At 44.4% G+C, this 23,083-nt stretch overlaps 2 protein-coding genes across 2 annotated transcripts in view; one reads left to right on the top strand and one right to left on the bottom strand.

The window, feature by feature from the left end:
• ddhd1b (DDHD domain containing 1b) overlaps positions 1–3,416 on the bottom strand; it is a 51,693-nt gene extending 48,277 nt beyond the window's left edge. The window contains exon 1 of the mRNA XM_089022147.1: positions 2,377–3,416. Within this exon, the coding sequence (XP_088878273.1) occupies positions 2,377–3,115 (739 nt within the window). The 5' untranslated portion in view covers positions 3,116–3,416. The remainder of the gene's footprint in view (positions 1–2,376) is intronic.
• Positions 100–18,199, top strand: cgrrf1 (cell growth regulator with ring finger domain 1). Its single transcript, XM_089022162.1, has 6 exons — positions 100–298; positions 5,007–5,143; positions 11,633–11,810; positions 13,759–13,906; positions 13,979–14,086; positions 16,109–18,199. Exons 1-6 carry the CDS (start codon positions 195–197, stop codon positions 16,490–16,492), a joined length of 1,059 nt encoding a protein of 352 aa, XP_088878288.1. The 5' UTR covers positions 100–194; the 3' UTR covers positions 16,493–18,199.
• The last annotated feature ends 4,884 nt before the right edge of the window (positions 18,200–23,083 follow it).

Raw genomic sequence — 23,083 nt, 5'->3', positions numbered from 1 at the left:
ATATGTTTGTTTAAATGGTGTGTGCCAGAGCCTTAAACTCGCAAATACAGTCGTATTAACGAATATGTATAATGTGTATACTTTTAACCCTCGAGACTCACCGTACTTTTGGTTTTGAGCCTGTAATGGCAGTCGTATGATATTCCTCTTTTCATGTTTTGGGGAATTATTTTGTAGTGGATCATAGATAGGAGATGGCTGGTGGTTATTTAATCACATTGTATGACTATTCGCCACTCTTTTACATTAGCGTGGTTTCTTTGTGTTTTGTTGTGACAGCTGCCATGGTCCTTGGCTGGTAAGTGATGTTTCGTGACTTCTTTCTGTAAACAAAGTAACTGTCGATATCTATTTATGACTCAAGTCTGTAATGTATGGGTGGATTCATTCCTTTTGATTCGAACATTCGAACAACTCGATCACGTAGGTACCCTATATAACACGAGGTGGGGACTGGAATATTAAACGTGGAATTACACTTGCGTTGTTTCTTTTATTACGCATCTATAGGGCAAAAACATATTTTTTTCAATTGATTTCAAATGCAAGGCACACACAGACGATCTGTAGTGGGAATCTGCCATATAATGCCGTGCACTTATCTTCTTTTCCTTTTGGCTTTTCCCCTCAGGGGTCGCCACAGCGAATCAATGTCCTCCATCTATCCCGATTTTGTTCATCCTCGTCTCTCACACCAGCTACCTTCATGTCCTCTTTGACCACATCCATAAACCTCCTCTTCGGTGTTCCTCTCGGTCTCCTGCCTGGCAGTTCAAGGCTCAGCATCCTTCTCCCGACATAGTCACTCTCGCTCCTCTAGACATGTCAGTCTGGCCTCTCTGACTTTCCCTGCAAAGCCTCTAATATGAGTTGTCCCTCGAATGTACTCATTCCTGATCCTATCAAACCTGGTCACTCCCAAAGAAAACCTCGACATCATCAACACCTACTGCCACTCAGTCTCCACTATTAATTATTTCTTTGACTGAATTTCTCAGCATTCAATTTCTACGTCTTGAGCAATTCATATGAGCTTTTAATTTAAAATGTGGTTAGAACTATAGTCACGCAAATGCCATTGCTATTAAAGGACAACCGACGCCTCCGGACAAGTTGTGTCCATAATTTGTAAAATCACTTCTACAGAGCGCATTTTACAAAGATTTCACCGAATATAGCGATATTTTACGTTTTAAGACTCGCGCTGAATATTCAGGAAGTCTTGTTTTCGAGTTGATGACGATGCCTGACGTGACGTCACGTCTGGAACGCCCCCTGACCGAGAAAGCGACACACAATGCATTTCGGGTACTTTGTTTGTTCTGAAAACTTCGTGTTGATGGCAAAATTAGAAGGAAAACATAAATAATGCGATGGTGAATCGTTGTGTGTTGCACCAAGACAACTATTTGACACTAGTTGACACAAATTCTCAGCAGACAAATCAGCCCATTTGCAAAGGAGCTTGGGCACCATCTTGTGCATTTTCTGAGACGCTACATTGGAGTCCTGACGATTTGAATTGATACGGAAGGACTTCTTTAATCGATTGCAAACATTTACGCTTTCCTCTTCAGAACTATTTGAATCATATTCATAACTAGATAAGTAACAAGAAAGCATCTTCTCCAAATGTGAAGCCATTGTTTTGATTCTAGAACAAGGCAAGACGTCCTGGTGTGACGTCACGAACAAGGGGGAGGGACCTTTTGAAACTCTGCATCTCCGAGGTCATTTTGAAGTAGTTTTGGGACACTTTAACTCATTTTTATTGGTGTTTTGTATTTGACTAAAAATATCAGCCACCGTGTTTTGGGTATTTTAGATGCTCTAAAACGTTTTTCTGACATCAGTTAGGAAACAAAAAAAAATGGTGTCGGTTGTCCTTTAAGTGTCATAAAGTAATAGGGGAAATACTGTACAATAATGGTGGTCCTAAAAGTGGACAGTCTGTGCCCTCCTGTGTGAATTGAAGGATATGCTTTAAATAAATTGGAATAGTTTCCAGCACTCCATGACATTGAAGAGGAAGGCACGCGCATGACATTTTTGGGTGGCAGGTGTGACAGGCCAATACGGGCCTTTTCTTTTTCTGTGGCTTATTTCTTGAAACATTTAATAATATAGGGTTAATTTAACAAGACGTCTTACAATAGATGAAGTGTTTATATGGTATTTAGAGCTTGCATGCAACATTTTATCACTGTTGCAAATTGTAGTTTGATGAGTCACAAAAAGTAGTGTTGTAGTTATAAATGTAATAATGATTGGGTATATTGTAGGGCTAATTTATTTGTTGCCTTATTTTATTGGATTATGGGCCGGTTCATCAGTGTTGACCGTGCAGGTTTAGAGACAAGAACATTGCGTGCTTACGGTTCCAGTAAACAGGGTAACACTCCTTCTCTCCGATGTCCACCTCATAGAGGCCTCCCCTCACACACACTGCTTTCATGTTCATGCTGTTGTCATCCCGGTCGCTCAAATCATCAGACGCTGAAGGCCGTTGGCGGATCGTCGGTTCAATACGAACGATGGACTCGTCCACTGGCACGCTCTCCACTGGCTGGGTCTCACTGGACGTGGCGACATCTTTGCCCTCGGTCGAGGCGAGTTCACAGTGGTGTTTGACCTTGTCGGGGTTCTGCTCGCTAAATCTTCCATAAGTGGTCTCGATTTTCAATGAGTCGTGTCCAACGAACGGCTTCCAGGTCCGCTTGTCCTCTTTGTAAAACCACCTGACCTCCTCCGGGCCCAGCTCCGTGACGATCTCACCCCTGTGCCTGGAGCTATTGGAGCGAATGCGCTTCTTGGTTGTCACGTTGCCGTCACTTTCTGTGTAGTCCGGGTCCATGTCCAGATAAGACGGGCTCGAGTATTCTCCTTTAGATAGGCCCAGCATTATGCCGTCTTGTGATAAAAGAGGAATGTGTCTGTCCAAACTATGTTCGACTGGGTCACTCTCGCCGGTGCGAGTATCCACTCCCATCGGGTTCATGTCGTAGCCGGACACGAAAACATCATTTGCCATGTCCCATTCACTGCTGCTCACCGAGTTATTATCCGAGCTCTGTTGGCGCATAGTCGCTTTGTCTTTGTCCTTCATATTGCTCATGATTTTAATTCAAATTGCTCTCAATTAACTAAACACACCGCGTTCTTCTATAATCCCACGAGTCACATCTGTACGCCTGCCGGTCCCGGTTCACATGACAACTATATTCACCCACATTATAGCAACGGCTTCCAAAACGATCAGAACCCTTTCGTTAAAATATATCATGTTGCAAGTCTACACATCCTCCCTCTTTTTAAATCGTCGTACACAACCGTTGCTCCTGTTACAATAAACGACGATGGTTTGGAAGGCAAATGAGCAGTGTGGTTGTAAAGAAAACGAAGAGAGAGATTCCGGTTTAGCTCATCAAAATAAAATATCTCCCAAAAAAGAATCGAAGATAGAACATAATAGTACCGGCGACGAAAAATAGGCATACAAATTACAATAGTTGAATTTTGAATGTATTTCACGGAAATAACGTGATTCGAATTCATCTTTTTTATTTCCTCTTAGTAACAATATGGCGTTCGATAATAACGCAATAATTGCAATAATTTTTAATTTTACTTCTTTAATGGCTTTTGATTTTTTTTAAATATGTTTGTTTAAATGGTGTGTGCCAGAGCCTTAAACTCGCAAATACAGTCGTATTAACGAATATGTATAATGTGTACACTTTTAACCCTCGAGACTCACCGTACTTTTGGTTTTGAGCCTGTAATGGCAGTCGTATGATATTCCTCTTTTCATGTTTTGGGGAATTATTTTGTAGTGGATCATAGATAGGAGATGGCTGGTGGTTATTTAATCACATTGTATGACTATTCGCCACTCTTTTACATTAGCGTGGTTTCTTTGTGTTTTGTTGTGACTCTTCAGTTCTGCTATGTCCAGCTCAGCTTCCTGTCTCTTCTACAGTGCACTTATATTTTATGAATAATTAACTCGTATCATTTTATCAGATCATCCCGCTATCTGTGTTGATTTGCAAGTTTGTTGCTATGCAAGGTTATGATTTTCTTGTACGTAAGGCTTTTCAACCCCTCCAAAGAAGAAAAAACATGCAGCATTAATCTTGTGATAAAAAGAAATCATCCCGTTAAAATTGATTTAACCCCAGTAGACTGTGACTGGGTTGTTCAACAAGATCTTCGATGGTGAGAAGATGCCATACAATGAAACTATGGGAACGTGTAGACGTTTAAACTAGACCAAGAGCACAAGTGAACATTTGTGAGCAGCAGTATGGTTTCATGCCAAAAAAAAAGAGTACAACAGATGCAGTGTTTGCTGTAAGAATGCTGATAGAGAAGTACAGAGAAGGTCAGAGGGAACTGCATTGTGTCTTTGTAGATCCGGAGAAAGCGTATGACAGGGTGCCCAGAGAAGAACTGTGGAATTGCATGAGGAAATCTAGAGTGACAGAAAAGTATGTCAAAGTGCTGCAAGATATGTATCATGACTGTAGGATAGTTGTCGGTGTGACGGAGGAATTCAAGGTGAAGGTGGGACTCTATCAGGGGTCAGATCTATATATATATATATATATATATATTGGGAGTAGGATGCTGAACCTTGAACTGCCAGGTAGGAGACTGAAAGGAAGGCCTAAGAGGAGGTTTATGGATGTTGTCAAAGAGGATATGAAGGTCGCTGGTGTGAGATAAGAGGATGCACAAAACCGGGTTAGATGAAGGACACTGTGGCTGTGGCGACCCCTGAAGGGAAAAGCCGAATGGAAAAGAAGATATATCCATCCATTTTCTTTCCCGCATATTCCTCATTGGGGTTGCGGGGGGTGCTGCAGCCTATCCTAGCCGTCTTCGGGCACCAGGCGGGGGACATCCTGAATTGGTTTCCAGCCAATCGCCAATATACTGTACGACCATGTTCATGCATGATTACCAATCACTCCATATGATTATTTTTGCTTCAATGTCTTCAGGTTTGGCTTTGATGTTCCAGTGATCCTGCGGAGCTCTGATGACACAGAGTCCATCCAAACAACACCTGAAAAGCAAATGGTTCAAGTGACTAATCCTTTTTCCCTCAAAATTGGTTCAAGATACGCATCAGTTGCAGGTAAGTAAAATGAAGTGAAGTACAACTTTTCATACGTGCGTAATGTGTTACATACATCACAAATGTTTTTTTTTTCCAACTCAACTTGACAATATACAACAAGAGGAGCCTCTGCAGGTGCCTGCACCGTCAAAGAACAGTGAACATAAAATGATAAAATATTAATATTCACTTAGAGGGGAAAAATAAGATGAATTTGTTCAATTTTTGCATCCATTCGCAGTGTCTGTGTCACGTTTTTCAAGGTGGTGATGGTGGGTGCGGATCCCAAAAAGCAGGCAGGAGGGAGCAGGAGGTTGTGTTTGACAAATTGTATTAAAATAAAGTCAGCAGGAACAAAATCTAAAACATCAAAATCATCTGAACAGAAAAAATACAAAGTATCAAAAGAAAACCAAGATTAAAAGTCCGCCAAGATTAAACAAACACATGCACTGCACACAATGCATACAATTGCGTTCAACAGCATACAATGACATTTAACAATTACCTGACAACGAATGGTTGTGCCAGGTGTCCTTTTAAGTGTCACTGATTGTAACGACCAGCACCTGTGCAGGTGCAGGCGGGGCCGACAGCGCCACCTGTTGGTCGCCAACCAGATCATGACAGTACCCCCCCTTCAAGGGAAGTCCACAACAATCTCCTTCGTCTTCTCCACATTCAGACGGAGATTGTTGTCCTTGCACCACGTGGCCAGGCGGCTGACCTCGTCCCTGTAGGCTGTCTCCTCGTCGTTGTTGATGAGGCCCACCACAGTCGTGTCATCCGCAAACTTTATGAAGAGGTTGGAGCTGGGTGATGATGGTGAGCAGTCGTGCGTGAGCAGAGTGAAGAGGAGGGGGCTCAGCACACACCCCTGGGGGCCCCTGTGTTCAGCGTGATGGTGCTGGAAGTGTTGTCGCCAACTCTGACTGCCTGTGGTCTCCCCGTCAGGAAGTCCAGCAGCCAGTTGCACAGGGAGGTGCTGATCCCCAGTTTGCTCAGTTTATTGGTAAGCTGTTGGGGGATGATTGTGTTGAATGCTGAGCTGAAGTCGATGAACAGCATTCTGACGTAGGAGTCTCTGGTCTCCAGGTGGGTGAGCGCTGTGTGGAGAGCAGTGGAGATGGCATCATCGGTCGAGCGGTTGGGCCGATATGCAAATTGGAAGGGGTCATGGGTGGGGGGGAGGGCAGCCTTGATGTGGTTCATAACTAGCCGCTCGAAGCACTTCATGAGGATGGGAGTGAGTGCGACCGGGCGGTAGTCATTGTGGCAGGTGGGGGACGACTTCTTCGGGACCGGGATAATGGTGGTGGCTTTGAGGCACGTGGGCACAACAGCCTGGCTCAGGGAGGTGTTGAAGATGTCCGTGAAGACATCTGTGAGCTCCACAGCGCAGTCTCTCAGAACACGGCCAGGAATGCCGTCGGGACCCGGGGCTTTTCGTGCGTTGGTCCCTCTGAGGGATCGCCTCACGCTGTCCTGGGACAGTGTCAGCACCTGTTCGCCGGGAGGTGGTGGGGTCTTCTGTGCTGGAGTGCTGTTGTCTGCCTCAAAGCGGGCGAAGAAGTCGTTCAGCTGGTTCAGCAGAGTGGTGGAGTTCTCGCAGGTCTGTGGAGTGGGCTTGTAGTCTGTGATGGTCTGTATCCCACCGCCACAGGTTCCTGGTGTCACTGCTGTCTTTGAAGTGGTTGGCGATCCTCCTGGAGTGCTGTCTCTTGGCCATCCTGATGCCACGTGACAGGTTGGCCCTGGCTGTCCTCAGGCCCAGCTCATCGCCAGCTTTGTAGGCAGCGTTCCGAGCCCTGAGGAGCCTGTGGACTTCACCCGTCAGCCATGGCTTCTGGTTGGCCAGGATGGTGACAGATCTGGTGACAGTCACGTCATCCATGCACTTCCTCATGTAGGAGGTAACAGAGTCTGTGTACTCTTGGAGGTCGGTGTTGTTGTTGTAGGTGGCCGCTTGTCTGAACATGTTCCAGTCGGTGTTGGAGAAGCAGTCTTTGAGTGCCTCTGACGACCCATCAGGCCACACCCTTATCTGCTTCTTGACTGGTTTGATGACTTTGACAAGAGGCCTATATGCGGGCATTAACATGATAGTGGAGTGGTCCGAAGCTCCTAGGTGGGGGAGGGGGTAGGCTTTGTAGGCTCCTTTGTGTGTGGTGAAAACATTGTCCAGAATGTTGTTACCTCTCGTCGGAAAGTGAATGTGTCCATGGAGATGTGGAAAAACACTTTTGGGGTTGGCGTGGTTGAAATCGCCAGCCAGGATAAGGAAAGCATCTGGGTGGGCTGTCTGTTGCTCGCTGATGTGCTGGTAGAGTTCATTCAATGCCGCGCTCCTGTTGTTAATTGAGCTTGGGGGGATGTAAACTGCTACCAGCAGTATGGCACTAAATTCCCTCGGCAGGTAGAATGGCCGACATTTTATGACCATAAGTTCCATCAGTGGCGAACAGTGTTTGCATACCACAACAGCGTTGCGGCACCAGGCATCACTGATGTAAACACAGAGTCCCCCGCCGCGAGTCTTCCCCCCCCTCGACGAGCGCTCTGTCTGCCCGGAAGCTAGTTAGCTGGGCTAGCTGGATGGCACTGTCCGGTATGCTGTCGGTCAGCCATGTTTCCACAAACACAAAGGCGGCTGCTTTCAGAAGTCCCAACAGTCTCCCAAAAGTTCCACTCGCCAGGGAACAATGGTGGAGACGGCAACCGCTGCCTCTCCAGCATACGACAGGCGGCGGCCTGATGGGAACGGGACTCGGCCTGGGATGGATGAAGACGCGGCCCGGATCGTCGTCGGCGTGAGTGCGATCCCTCTCGCACGTTCACGCGACGACGCTTGGCTCAACGCGGATGTCGCAGGCGCAGAGTGGCACCCCGGACGGACGGCCGTATGGGACCAGGTCACGGCCGGAACTGCCAGTCCTTAGCCGCTCCGGGATCCAGCTGCGAGTGGGGTCTCGGACTGGCGTTGACGTGGACGTTGCACGGCTCGTCGTGGACGTTGCACGGCTCGTCGTGGACGTTGCACGGCTCGTCGTGGATGCGACTCAATCCGTCATGCACGACGACACCGTGGCTGGACGTGGGCGTGCACTGCCAGACACTCATTTCTACCCTGTGCCTCGCAATGCTACGTCCACGTTAGCCCACGCCTCGTCGAGTTTGAATTGCGTCACTTGACGAGCTGTAACGTCCACGTCAACGTCTGGCCGAGACCTCCTTCCAGGTGGCCGTCCAGGGTGACACTGGGTGTCTGGCAGTGCAATTTGGCGACCAACGGGTGGCGCTGTTGGCCCCACCTGCACCTACACAGGTCGTCCCGATCAGTGGCGGACTGCCACGTTCGGATTGGCGACCAACGGGTAGCGACGTCAGCCCTGCCTGCAGCCTCGCAGGTGCTGGTCGTTTTCATCAGTGACACTTAAAAGGACTCCCGGCACGACTATCCGGTGTCGGTTCATTGTTTGTTGCATGCTTTGTCTGCAATTGCATGCATTGTATGCTGTGCGTGTTTGTTTAACCTTGGAGGACTTTTACACTTGGTTTTCTTTTGATACTTTTTTCTGTTCAGATAATTTTGTTGTTTTACATTTTGTTCCTGCTGACCTTTATTTTAATACAATTTGTCAAACAACCTCCTGCTCCCTCCTGCCTGCTTTTTGGGATCCGCACCCGCCATCACCACCTTGCAAAAACGTGACAGTCTGAAACTCATTGCAAAAACGTGACAGTCTGAAACTCATGACAAAAAGTTAGCGGACACCAGGGCAGACAACTCTGAAAAGCTGCCTGCCCGGCCATAAAGTTGCCTGCCCGGCCGTAAAGTTGCCTGCCCCATTTTTCACAACTTGAAACACAATAAGACAACTACAATAAAGTCTCGTTATATCGATATTCAAGGGAGTCCGAAAAAATATTGATATAACCGGGACTATCGATATATCCGACCCTGTTTGCATGTAATTTTCTCAGTGCGTGCATAGAAATAGTATCGATATAACCGGGACTATCGATATATCCGATATCGATATAACGAGACTTTACTGTAATTGCAAAAACAAACAAACATTGTTGCGAAGTATAAAGTGTTTTTTTTAATTACGGAAGTATCTACCACAAATGCTCCCTTGCTTAATTTATGGTAAATATCCCTTGCTGAAGATTTTGCTCCAGTTGTCGTTTGTCGGCATGGTACACAATGCAATGTTTGCGTTGCGTTGTCTGCTAAAAGCCACGTGCACTCCTCTTTCTAAGCACCTTTCAAAACTTTCAAGTACACTTTACAGTCACGGTATAGTCCGTTTGACAATTTGCATACTCGGCACAGCAGCCAATCAGAAGCCTGTTCGTGCTTTGGACTATACAGTGACTGTGTCGTTGAGAGTTATAAAGGACAACCGACGACGCAAATGACTTCTACTGAGCGTATTTTACAAAGATTCCACTGCATATAGCTATATTTTACGTTTTAAGACTCGCACTGAATATTCCGGAAGTCTTGTTTTTGAGTTGGTGATGAGTCTGTACGTTACGTCACTGAAGGAACGCCCCTGACCGAAAAAAGGACACCTTGTAGCAGTCCTTCCATCATGTCAATGCATTTTGCTGTACTTTGGTCTGAAAATGTCGTGTACGACCAAAAAGAGGCAGAAGAGGACGACAAAGCTCCATGTAAGGAATTAATCAGCCTGTGGAAACGGGCTGATTAATTCCTTATACGGCTTCGTCGCCATGTTCTGCCTTTTTTGGGTGCGACATTTCCCACCCCTGATGCCTCAAAATGACACGGAATAAATTATTTAATCGATTGCAAACATGTATGCTTTCTTCTTCAGAACTATTTCAATCATATTCATAACTGGATGAGTATCAAGAAAGAATATTCTCCGAATCTGAAGCCATTGTTTTGATTCTCGAGCAAGACAAGACGTCTTGCCGTGACGTCACGAACATGGGGGCGGGACCTTCTGAAACTGGCCACTTCCGGTTTCAAATTGAAGTACAGTGGTACCTCGGTTCTCGAACGCCTCACAGTTCGAACAAAATATTCGAGATATTCTTGCTTTGAACGCCAATACGACGCGTGAGTGCGTACGCGAGGGTGGGGTGCTCAGCGGCGTACGGGTGTATCGCTCTCTCCGTGACCAACTGTTGTCGCTTGCGGACGTGCTGCATTTTGCTCTAGCATTTTATATAGGTGTACGAAGAGTTTTAGCCCTAATCATGCCTCCAAAGAAAGTAAGTGCTGCTAAAAGTGAGAAAAGAAATATACTGTGTACAACTATTGCATTTAAGAAAGAAATGATCTCAAAATATGAAGGAGGTGTGCGAGTGTCTGATCTGGCTAGGGAATACAGCATGGCGAAATCTACGATCAGTACGATATTAAAGAATAAGGAGGCTGTGAAATCTAGTGATGTGGCTGTGGGAGTGAGAGCAAGTGTCATTGGATAGATATTTTAAGAGAAAAGAACATCCTGTAGCCGAGTCATCCGTAGCTGTCACGTTCCGATCGAGAGTGACGGCAGCTGACTCGTCGGAACGTAGTGGAATGTTTGGCATCCCAAAGCAGGCGGCGGAGACGTATACTACCCAAGCAGGATGTTTATTCACAAATAAAAGAAAACACAGCGAGTAAGAAGACAGGGGGTGATCCGACCCGCTTACTATGCCAAAAAGCAAATGGCACACGAGGGTGCAAAATTACGCAATCATAACATGACATAAATTTACGTGACGCAGGGAAAATACCTCGGACCGGATACACTCGCGCATCGCATCGAAGGAAGAGTCCAGGTACAGTGGCGAGTTGAGTCAATCATCCGGCATTGGCGAGGTGATCGCGAACCGTATAAATGCTCCGTGTCCGTGATTAGAGAATTGACAGCAGATAGAGAACAGCCGGGAGAGGCAGCCCCGCACCCCCGCTGTCAAATCGCCAGTCTTCGGTTAATGGAGCAAAGAGATAGTTTTGTTGTTCGAAAAAAATTGCTTTTCGAACAGGGTCCTGGAACGAATTATGGTCGAGAACCGAGGTATCACTGTACTTTTTAGACACTTTAAGTCATTTTTATTGGTGTTTTGCATTTGACTAAAAATATCATACTGCGTGTTTTGGGTATTTTAGATGCTATAAAACGTTTTTCTAATGTCAGTTAGGAAACAAAAAAAGTGACGTAGGTTGTCCTTTAAAAGGCGCTTAGAAAGAGGAGCCCACGTCACTTGTAGCAATTTGCTTGTAGATTTTGCTTTATTGAATAAAACAAATGTTTGATTTGAAAAAAATCGTGTATTTTTTTTTCTTTCTTGAAGAAGTTGTCGGCCACCTGGGCCGAGACGTTTTGAAAGTTGTACGCCTGACGTAAAAGTTGTACGCCCCCGGCCTCCGGGCAGACGTTATTTCAAACACTGCCATTGGTCATGGAATGAAGTCTCCAATTTAAGGGTTGATGTTTTTTTTGTATGACTTCACATTCTTACTTTCCAATTCTCCAGATGGCGCATGGCTGAAGACAGGTTGTTTGGAGCACTGCGTCTTGAGCTGTTTTTGGGGTTGCGAGGTCAGTGCCCTGCAGCAAGCATTGCAGGCCCACCAGGGTGGCTCCAGGTTCAACACTCCACAACATTTCAAGGAGGTGTTGCATTGCTTCTCTTATCATGACCAGAGCTTCTAGTATCCTTTTTGAAAATATAGTGCTGGTTTTCGATTCGAAAATTAATTCCGGCAGTGTAATCTTCAAACAGGAAATCCAAATGACCCCCCCTCCATTCTCCCACTGATAGTTGTAACGGGATACCCTAAGTCTCTTTCCATCATATTTTGTATACTTTCCAACTTCATTGTTTCACAAATATGAAAATACAGTGATACCGCGACTTATTTTTCGGGAAACACACGGAGTGCCACAATGAGTGATGTGTCATTCACGAACGAGCCGGTTCTTGGAGCTGGATCTCTGAAGTGAACGAAGCTGAAAATGGCAGCAGGCTTTTTTCCCCCTCTATTCCCCGCCAGTCTTCGGTTAAAGCCACACGTGATTGGTCAAGATCTGTAGTAGAGGAGGGAGTGGATACACGCAGCAGTGAGCGAGGGGAGGGATTACAGAAACACACTCACACACACACAAAAGGGAGACGACAGAGCTTAAAACAAAAAAAAAAACAAAAGTGAAATGGTGAGAAAATGGATAGAAAACACAATGAAATTTGGACTTGTTTCAACTTTGATAGTTCAAAGGCAGAGTGTAGACTGCAAGGTTAAATATCCCATCAATCAGGCTCCACAAATAACCCGCACAAGCCATCTGTAAAATTTGAAGAGAACATACTAGCAAGGGAACCAGCTATTAATGAAGTTTCTAGTGTGTCTGCCCAGCATCTGTTGCTGTTGCAACTTCTAAAATGTACAACCCAGAGCTCCTTGAGACACTTTATGCAAAAAGCTATCCATTCCATCAAGCCATCAACGACCATCACAGGTAAATAAAACAACTTTGTTATATAGTACAGTTTATTTCTTGAATTACAATACCATACCACATTTATTATACATAAAATAAGGTATATTGTGTATAGTTTTAAGGCTTATTTAGTTGAAAATTATGTTTTATGTGGACCTGAGAACGGAATATTCTCAATTTAATGGTTTCGTATGGGAAATTAATTTTTGGGATACACACTTTTCGCCTTACACACTGTCTGGGAGCCAATTAGGTTCATAAGCCAAGGTATCACTGTATTGTATTGTATTGTATTTTGTACAGCCGCCCCCATTTCAAGCTCAGATAACTCCACACCCATATACTGTAATTTAAGAACGATGAGAAGGTTTCTTCAGCCGTCATCTGTACAAATTTGAAGGTTTCAGACGTTTCACCTCCTATCCAAGAGGCTTCGTCAGCGAACTAAAGTCTGACTGGTCGTATCGGCCCTATTTATATATCCCGAATGTCCAGCCATGACGGCGCCGGACACAGCTATGATAGGTCCCTCCTCTCAGGTTGGGGGGAGCAGAGGACCACTTCCTGTGGCCCCACTGATTGTTCCTACATTCCGGACTAACGACTGGCCTATTTGCCCCATTACCACCGGTATCACCTCATCAGCATTACGAATGTTGCCTAACCTGTTTTGCCTAAGCAGGCTATTGTATGAACGATCCAAATTGAACCTCACCCCACCAGACCGGTTTAATGAAGGATTTTGTTGTTTTATAAGAATCGCTTCTTTTACCCCCCTTTCAAACCATCTATGTTCTTTCGCTAAGATTTTAACCTCATTGTCGTCAAATGAGTGGTTGCTAGCTTTTAGGTGCAAATGTACTGCCGATTGAGACCCTCTTGTATTATCCCTGCGATGTTGATAAAGTCTTTTTTTGAGAATTTGTTGAGTCTCCCCAATGTACTGCTCTTTACAATTTTCATTCTTACAATGTATTGAATAAACTATGTCACTGACGAAGCCTCTTGGATAGGAGGCGAAACGTCCGAAATCTTCACATTTGTACAGATGACGGCTGAAGAAACCTTCTCATCGATTATTATTATTATAAAACCGCAGGTTTTTGTGAATGGTGTCTATCAAACCTCTGATTGTTTGGCTCTTTGACACAATTCTCCTAGTATCAGCAAAGAAGATAAAGAGGAACGCTACACTTGTATTCCAGCTGATCAGGGACACTCAGATTTTGGCCCGTTGCCCAGACAACGCTATCCTCTCGTGGCTGTGTTGACCTTGGCGGAACAAGAAGTCCGAGACACCTATGACATTGTGAGTCCTTTGATCACCAAGAGTGTACTTTTTTTTCAAAATCTAATTAGAACACATTATGCCATCTTTCAGGTTGCCAGTGTCACCATAATTCACATACCAGATGATATATACAACTTGTCTGCAAGGATCCTTTTCCAGTACCTTCTCACCTCACGAGGGAAGAAGTATGAGTTAAAAGTATGTTTTCACGATCGCAAGCTAACAACACTGTTTTTCTTACTTACTCTTCAAGTTGTACTTGTTAAATGTGGTGCGTATTTTTACTGTTTTCCACACTAAAAGCAGTGTCTGAAATAACGTCTGCCCGAACGCCCGGGGCATGCAACTTTTACTTTGGGCATATAACTTACAAAACGTCTCTGTCCAGGTGGCCGACAACTTCTTCAAAAAAAGTTAAGATTTTTTTTCAAATCAAACGTTTGCTTTATTCAATAAAGCAAACGTTTGAACGAAGATTTCGAAATCTGAATGAATTATTCAGATTTCGAAATCTTCGATCGGTTTGTAAATTTTGGAATTTCGGTTCGATTGGCAATTTGCATACGTGGCACGGCAGCCAATCAGAAGCATGCTTCGTTCTTCCGGACTTTACCGAGCGTTATAATGTCTTGCATTTGCATATAATTTTCCAAAGTAGATGCACAGAACCTCAGCTCCAGAAGAAAGATTCAAAAGAAGCTAACAAAGTTTATGACGCTACAAAACGTAAACTTACATTATCCTGTGACTGTAAAGTCTCCTTGAGAGTTTTGAAAGGCGCTTAGACATTAATATATCAATATTATTCAAAGCATCGTGGAAAAAGTAGTTCATGTGGCTTGTAGCAGATGACGCAATGCAAACATTGCATTGTGCAACATAACAAACAGTGTATGAACAAACGACAACTGGAGCAAAATCATCAGCAGGGGATATTTACGACAAATTAAGCATTTGTGGTAAGTACATCCTTAATAAAAAAACAATCCTTAAAGGACAACCGACACGATTTTTTTGTTTCCGAATTGACATCAGAAAAACGTTTTATAGCATCTAAAATACCCAAAACACGCAGGCTGATATTTTTAGTCAAATGCAAAACACCAATAAAAATGACTGTTCCCAAACTGCCACAAAACTCGGAACTGGGCACATTCAGAAAGTCTTGCCCCCTTGTTCATGACATCACTATGGGTCACACACTGCCTTGCTCCAGAAGTACCCAAAATGCATTGTGTTTCACTTTCTCGGTCAGGGGCATTGACTTCCTGAATATTCAGCGCGACTCTTAAAACGTAAAACATAGCTATATGCGGTGGAATCTTTGTAAAATGCGCTCTATAGAAGTCATTTGAAGTGATTTTAGAAATTATGGACACAACTTGTCCGAAGGTGTCGGTTGACCTTTAAATAGTGACCTGGCTGTGGTTGAGTTATTCACCCACTAAATGGAGCTATACCAAAGAAAATCCAATATAATGTAGTACAGGTCTATTTATAGTGACTTGACTACCGTTGCAGCTGTTAAAAAGTGCTTTATTAAAAATATAGTGATACCTTGGCTTACAAACTTAATTGGTTCCCAGAGTGTGTCAGGCGAAAAGTGTGTATCCCAAAAATTAATTTCCCTTAGGAAACCATTAAAATGAGAATAATCAGTTCCCAGGTCCCCATAAAACATCATTTTCTACTTTCAAATTTTCTAAGCTTTAAAACTACACCAAATATACCTTGTTTTATGTATAATAAAAATAAATTTTCTATCCATTTTCTCACTCTGTCATCTGCCTGTCTCTTTAATGTTTAACCCCACCCCCCACTGCTGTGGTCTTGACCATTCACGTGGCTTTAACCAAAGACTTGTGGTGATGAATAGAGGACAAAAACAAGTCGGCTGCCATTTTTTGTTAGAACGGACTCGTTCGCAAACGACACATCACTCATTGTGGCGCTTCGTGTGTATCCCGAAAAATAGTTTGTATGCCAAGGTAAAAATTTTCATGAATTTAACGTTCGCAAACTGAAAGGTTCGTAAGCCAAGGGGTTCATAAACCAAGGTATCACTGTACTATATCAATCCGAATATTGATTTGATTGAATAGTGCAGCGGATTATAAAACACACTGTCAGCATTTGAGGAAATCAAATCTTTTCGGTGTGCCCAATCGAGCAGAACACCCGATAAATGAACCTGAAATCATTAACCGATACTTCTTGCAGGCTCTCTTCATGTCGGCTAATATTAGTGGGGAATCTGGTCATCCTGATCCGGACCCCATTACCCATCCCAGCGAGACCGAGCATGAGGAGGTAGAGGCGGCTGGAAAGGTGGCGTCAGCAGTCGAGGATGAGAAGGAGGAAGATGATGAAGACTCGTCAGATGGGCAGGGCAAAGACTGTGTCGTGTGTCAAAACGCAACAATCAACAGAGTGTTGCTGCCTTGTAGGCATGCTTGCGTGTGCGATAGTTGTGTTTCTCACTTCAAACACTGTCCCATATGTCGAGCTTTCATCCAGGAGTCATTTGCCCTGACTCTTGGTCCTGGTGTGAACAATACGAGCAACACTGAACAACTGCCACGACAAAGTCAATCAACCACATAGCAATCTGTGTCACGCTCGCGTTATCTATTGGAATTATTCTCACAATTGTGGTCTTGCTTTTCTATGAACAACATGAAGATTTACACATACAGTGGAACCTCGGTTTTCGAACGACTCACAGTTCGAACAAATCGGAGTTCGAACAAAATATTCGAGAAATTCTTGCTTCGCAGATTGAACAACAATCGGTGTTCGAACACTGGTATGACGCGTGAGAGCGTACGCGAGGGTGGGATGCTGAGCGGCGTACGGGTGTATCGCTCTCTCTCTGTTGTCGCTTGCGGACGTGCTGCGTTTTGGTCTAGCGTTTAATATAGGTGTATGAAGAGTTTTAGCCCCTAATCATGCCTCAAAAGAAAGTAAGAGCTCTTACAAGTGAAAAAAGAAAAGTAGTGCGTACAACTATTGCATTTAAGAAAGAAATAAAATCGCAAAATATGAAGGACGTGTGCGAGTGTCTGATCCGGCTAGGGAATACAGCAAGACGAAATCTACGATCAGTACGATATTAAAGAATAAGGAGGCTGTGAAATCTAGTGATGTGGCTGTGGGAGTGAGAGCAACTGTCATTGGATATGTTAAGAGAAAAGAACATCCTGTAGCCGAGTCATCCATAGCTGTCACGTTCCGAGCAAGAGTGACGGCAGCTGACTCGTCGGAACGTAGTGGAATGTTTGGCATCCCAAAGCAGGCGGCGGAGACGTATACTACCCAAGCAGGATGTTTATTCACAAATAAAAGAAAACACAGCGAGTAAGAAGGCAGGGGGTGATCCGACCCGCTTACTACGCCAAAAAGCAAATGGCTCACAAGGGTGCAAAATTACGCAATCCCGGAAGATGACATAAATTTACGGGACACAGGGAAAATGACTCAGACCGGATACACTCGCACATCGAAGGAACAGTCCAGGTACGGTGGCGAGTTGAGTCAATCATCCGGCATTGCCGAGGTGATCGCAAACCGTATAAATGCCCCGTGTCCGTGATTAGAGAATTGACAGCAGGTGGAGGGCGGCCGGGAGAGGCAGCCCCGCCCCCCGCTGTCAACTCGCACGTGACAGGAGCGAGGAAAGAGATTTGAACGTGTGAGCACCCCTCAGACAGAAGAGCTCCGCGAAGTTTTTATGGAAGGGGACTCCTTCCAAACAATAAATTTCCCTCCTCCGTCCACCTGCGCCTTCTGCTGACCACCACAAAGGTAAAAAGTCCTATTCATAATTATTTTCTTTACGAACGTACAATTAGCCTGGGTTACATTTGTTATTTGCCATTTTGCTTAACATTTTCTGATATATACATTGCTTTGTATGTGTTGGTCAGCATTTTAATGTGCAATTTCATGCATAAAATAATGTATAAAGTACTCTACTAAAAAAGGTAAATACAGTAAAGTCTCGTTATATCGATATTCAAGGGAGTCCGGAAAGATATCGATATTACCGGGACTATCGATATATCCGATCCTGTGCCGAACTGCATTAAACAAAAGCCGCCAAAAGAGGGTAGCCAAGCGCCATATAAGAAACGGAGCTGGCCATTAGCTCCCTTGATGTTCCCCCAATGTGGCCTCAAAATGGCACATATAATTCTTTAATGATTGTAAACATGTATGCTTTAATCTTCAGAACTACAGTGTATTTGAAACATATTCATAACTGGATGTGTAACAAGAAAGCATATTATCCGAATCTGAAGCCATTGTTTGGATTCACAAGTAATGCGAGACGTCTTGGCGTGAAGTCATTTTTATTTGCATTTGAATAAAAAGTGACATCGGCTGTCCTTTAATACACAGTATGGAATGTTAATAATTTTCAAAATCATTGCGCTTCAGCAGACAAAACAAGAAACATTGTTGCAAAAAACGATTGCATTCATATACAGTACAGTGGGCATGTACATAACACAACAGGGAAACTGCAACGCTTACATCTTACTGTATTATGTATACAATTTAAAAAAGTCATCAATCTTCTTCTGCTTCCCATTTTTACCTTTTAACACAAACACTTCAATCTCGTCTGCTACACACGAGCTAGCGTCTGAAAATGAAAATTGCTCTGCTACACGGGTGCTGGGCACGTAACCAAGTCACCTGACCAAGTCGACCAATGGCGCGACTGATGGCGTGACACGTAACCAAGACACGTGACCAAGTTGACCAATGGCGCGACCGATGGCGTGTCACGTGACAAAGTCACACGGCCAAGTCGACCAATAGCGCGACCGATGGCGGCTCATGTGACCAAGTCGACCAATGGCGCGACCGATGGCGGCTCACGTAACAAGACACGTGACCAAGTTGACCAATGGCGCGACGGATATATCGATATAAACAACAAAAATGGCCGGCGGGGGATGAAAAGGAGCACTGTAATAACCGGATTATCTTAATAACCGGGTATCGTACTAAACGGTACTAATTATACATAAAAAGACTAGAAATGTGCAAGGGAAATGAAAATAGTATCGTAATAAGCGGTACTATCGATATAACCGATATCGATATAACGAGACTTTACTGTATTCAGGGTGTTGGAACGGATTAAAACCATTTACATTATTTGTAATGTGAAAAATGGTTTCGGTGTTCGAACAAATCGGTTTTCAAACAGGGTTCTGGAACGGATTATGGTCGAGAACGGAGGTACCACTGTACTTCCATTTTGAATTTTCCTTGAAGATAGAAGATACAGTGATACCTCGGTTTACGAACTCCTCGGCTTATGAACTTTTCGGTTTACGAATGTTAAATTTATGAAAATTTAACCTTGGCATACGAACTATTTTTCGGGATACACACAGAGCTGCCACAATGACTGATGTGTCGTTCACGAACGAGCCCGTTCTCCTCAGAAGAAAATGGCAGACAATTGTTTTTGTTCTCTATTCCCCGCCCCCAGTCTTCAGTTAAAGCCACGTGATTGGTCAAGAACGCCGCAGTAAGGGGAGGTGATTTAAACATTAAAGAGACAGGCAGACGACAAAATGGAAAGAAAACAGTGACATTTGGAATCATTTCAACTTTGATAGTTCAAAGGCACAGTGTAGACTGGAAGGTTAAAATATCCCATCAATCAGGCTCCACAAATAACCCGCACAAGCTATCTGTACACTTGATGCAAAACGTTATCACCCAGCTAAACAGAACACAATTGATGAGGTACTATTCTCGTTGCCGTGTACATCGCGCCACAAGCTAATGCTAACGCGTGTATACAAACGCTAGCGGACCATGTAAACCATCTCGAGCTAAAATATCCAGAATCACCCCTGATCATTTTGGGCGATTTTAATCAAACACGCTTAAACCGTGAACTCCCCAAATATAAGCAGCATATTGACTGTTTCACCAGAGGAGAAAACATTCTAGATCATTGTTACACAGCACTCAAAGGCGCATACCGGTCTGTTGCGCATGCAGCATTGGGTCTTTCTGACCACTATTTAATCCACTTAATTCCCACATACAAACAGAAACTCAAATGTGTAAAACCGGTAGTCAAGACAGTTAAAACATGGACAGATGAAGCAAAGTTATTGCTACAAGAATGCTTAGACTGCACTGATTGGAGCGTCTTTGATACTTCAACGGGCACATTGGATGAATAAACAGTCACTGTAACATCATACATCAGTTTCTGTGAGGACATGTGTGTACCAACAAAGTCCTTCCGCTCAGTCAACAATAACAAGCCATGGTTCACTCCCAAACTCAGGCAGCTTAGGAAAGAGAAAGAATCCGCATTTAAAAGCGGCGATCGAGCAGTTTACAAACTCGCCCGAAACAGGCTGACGAAGGAAATTAACATCGCAAAGAAACGTTATGCGGAGAGGCTTAACAAACAGTTCTCCGCTAACGACTCTGCATCGGTGTGGAATGGCCTGAAAGCAATAACAAATTATCGTTTACCTTCCCCCCAAGCAGTGTACAACAATGGTATGGCTGATGAGTTAAATACATACTTTTGCCGATTTGAAAAGGACACCACCATTTCCCCGGTCTGCCCACCATTACCAGAAACTACCGTATCTCCGCCCTCTGCCCTACAGATCCACGAACTGGACGTTAGACGGCTCTTCAAGCAGCAGAAGATCAAGAAAGCTGCAGGACCTGACAGAGTGTCCCCCTCCTGCCTGAGAGTCTGCGCTGACCAGCTGGCTCCGGTCTTCACACAAATCTTCAACAGATCTCTGGAGCAGTGTGAAGTCCCATCCTGCTTCAAACAGTCTACTATCGTCCCAGTTCCAAAGAAACCAGCACCCTCGGGATTGAACGACTATAGACCTGTCGCTCTGACGTCTGTGGTCATGAAGTCCTTTGAACGCCTCGTGCTGAACCACCTAAAGAACATCACCGGACCTCTGCTAGATCCTCTTCAGTTTGCCTACCGGGCAAACAGGTCTGTGGAGGATGCAGTCAACATCGGACTGCACCACATCCTCGACCACCTTGACAACACAGGAACCTACGCAAGGATCCTGTTTGTGGACTACAGCTCTGCGTTCAATACCATCATCCCAGAACTCCTCATCCCCAAAGTTCTCCAGCTTGGTGTGTCCCCCACGATCTGCCAGTGGACCCTCAGCTTCCTGACAGGACGGACACAACAGGTCAGACTGGGAAATATATCATCCACAACACGAACCACGAGCACTGGAGCCCCGCAGGGATGCATCCTCTCTCCATTGCTCTTCTCTCTCTACACGAACGACTGCACCTCAACGCACCCAGCTGTCAAATTCATAAAGTTCGCAGACGACACCACGGTCATCGGTCTCATCAAAGACGCCGACGAGTCTGCGTACCGACAACAAGTGGAGCAGCTGGAGCTCTGGTGCAGCCGTCACAACCTGGAGCTGAACACGCTCAAGACAGTTGAGATGATCGTGGACTTCAGGAAACATCCATCACCACACCTACCCCTCACACTATCCAACTGCCTGGTGTCAACCGTTGAGACCTTCAAGTTCCTGGGAATCACAGTCTCCCAGGACATGAAGTGGGAGGTCAACACCAACTCTATCCTGAAAAAGGCCCAACAGAGAATGTACTTCCTGAGGCTGCTAAAGAAGCATGGCCTGCCACAGGAGGTGCTGCAACATTTCTACACGGCTGTCATCGAATCCATCCTGTGTTCTTCCATCACCGTTTGGTTCGGGGCCGCCACAAAAATGGACAAAATCCGACTTCAACGGACGGTTAGGACGGCGGAAAAAAATCATTGGCACCGCCCTACCCACCCTCGAGGACTTGCACACTGCAAGAATCCGAACAAGGGCGCGGAAAATCCTACTGGACCCTCCGCACCCTGCCCACCACCTTTTCCAGCTACTCCCCTCAGGCAGGCGCTACCGATCCATGCGCACCAAATCCAGCAGACATTTAAACAGCTTCTTCCCCCAAGCCATTAACTCTTTGAACTCTTCAACAGTAGCCAAAATGGAACTGTATAGTGCCACTTAGCAGTTTTTTTTTTACGACGATACTAGTGCAGCGTGTTCTACCGGAAACAAATTCCTTGTGTGTTCTACATACTTGGCAATAAAGATGATTCTGATACTAGGTAAAATTATTGCAGAACAAGCACCTACATGGGATCATTCTTTAAAATTGTGAAAGAAGGCTAAATTATGTTTTATTGGGACCTGGGAACGGATTATTCTCATTTTAATGGTTCCCTATGGGAAATTAATTTTTGGGAGACATTTATCGCCTTACACAGTCTGGGAAACAATTACGTTCGTAAGCCAAGGTATCACTGTTTAATAACATTTTAGCAACATGCTAATGGAGTTGATTGCCGGTTTGACTCAATGCTGTCGTAATTTAGAATTGGCTTGAATTGTACTTTTGTGACTGAGGAAGATTGTAGTTAGTGTCTATTGTTTTTACAATTGTGAGAATATTTTGTGTAGCTATTACACACATTACGACGTTTATATTTCTCCTTTCTCCAGCACTAGTTCATGAGATATGAACATTTATTTGTCTGCCCTTATTAACGATGGTAAAATCTTTTTTTCTTCCTGTGATTTTTCAATTCTAAATTGAAGAGCTATGGTTATTTCTTTATACATTGTGTTGACGTTGGTGATTGGATTCAAAAATATGTACAGTATCATTCAGAATCACGTTTAAAGGACAACCGACACATTTTTTTTTGTCATTAGTCACACAAAAAAATGTCAAATGCAAAACACCAATAAAAATGACTTAAAGTGTCCCAAAACTGCCACAAAATGAGGTCGGAAGTGGGCAGGTTCAGAAAGTCCCGCCCCCTTGTTCGTGACGTCACTATTGGTCACACACTGCCTTGCTCCAGAAGAAAAAAAAATGGCTTCAGAGAGTTCAGATTCGGAGAAGATGCTTTCTGGTTCCTCATCCAATTATGAATATGATTCAAATAGTTCTGAAGTGGAAAGCATAAATGTTTGCAATCGATTAGAGAAGTCCTTCCGTTATCAATTGGAGCCGTCTGCAAGCGATGAAACCGGTGAAGATCTGGCGCCCAGAAAATGTACAAGATGGCACGCAAGCTCCGTTGGAAATGGGCTGATTTGACCGCTTGGAATTTATGTCAATTAA

The sequence above is a fragment of the Hippocampus bargibanti genome, linkage group LG19 (genome assembly GCF_051943395.1).
Source record: "Hippocampus bargibanti isolate YZ-2025 linkage group LG19, ASM5194339v1, whole genome shotgun sequence".
In the NCBI taxonomy this organism is placed as follows: domain Eukaryota; kingdom Metazoa; phylum Chordata; class Actinopteri; order Syngnathiformes; family Syngnathidae; genus Hippocampus; species Hippocampus bargibanti.
Note: the sequence above shows the minus strand (reverse complement) of the source record. Positions and strands in the feature narration are given on the sequence as shown.

Bases quoted from the DNA above. Each gene is read 5' to 3' on its own strand.
- cgrrf1 (XM_089022162.1), top strand. From the start codon at position 195: ATGGCTGGTGGTTATTTAATCACATTGTATGACTATTCGCCACTCTTT. The intron at 5,144-11,632 runs GTAAGTAAAATG...CCAATTCTCCAG, and splicing joins AAGATACGCATCAGTTGCAG to ATGGCGCATGGCTGAAGACA. The intron at 14,087-16,108 runs GTATGTTTTCAC...TACTTCTTGCAG, and splicing joins GGAAGAAGTATGAGTTAAAA to GCTCTCTTCATGTCGGCTAA.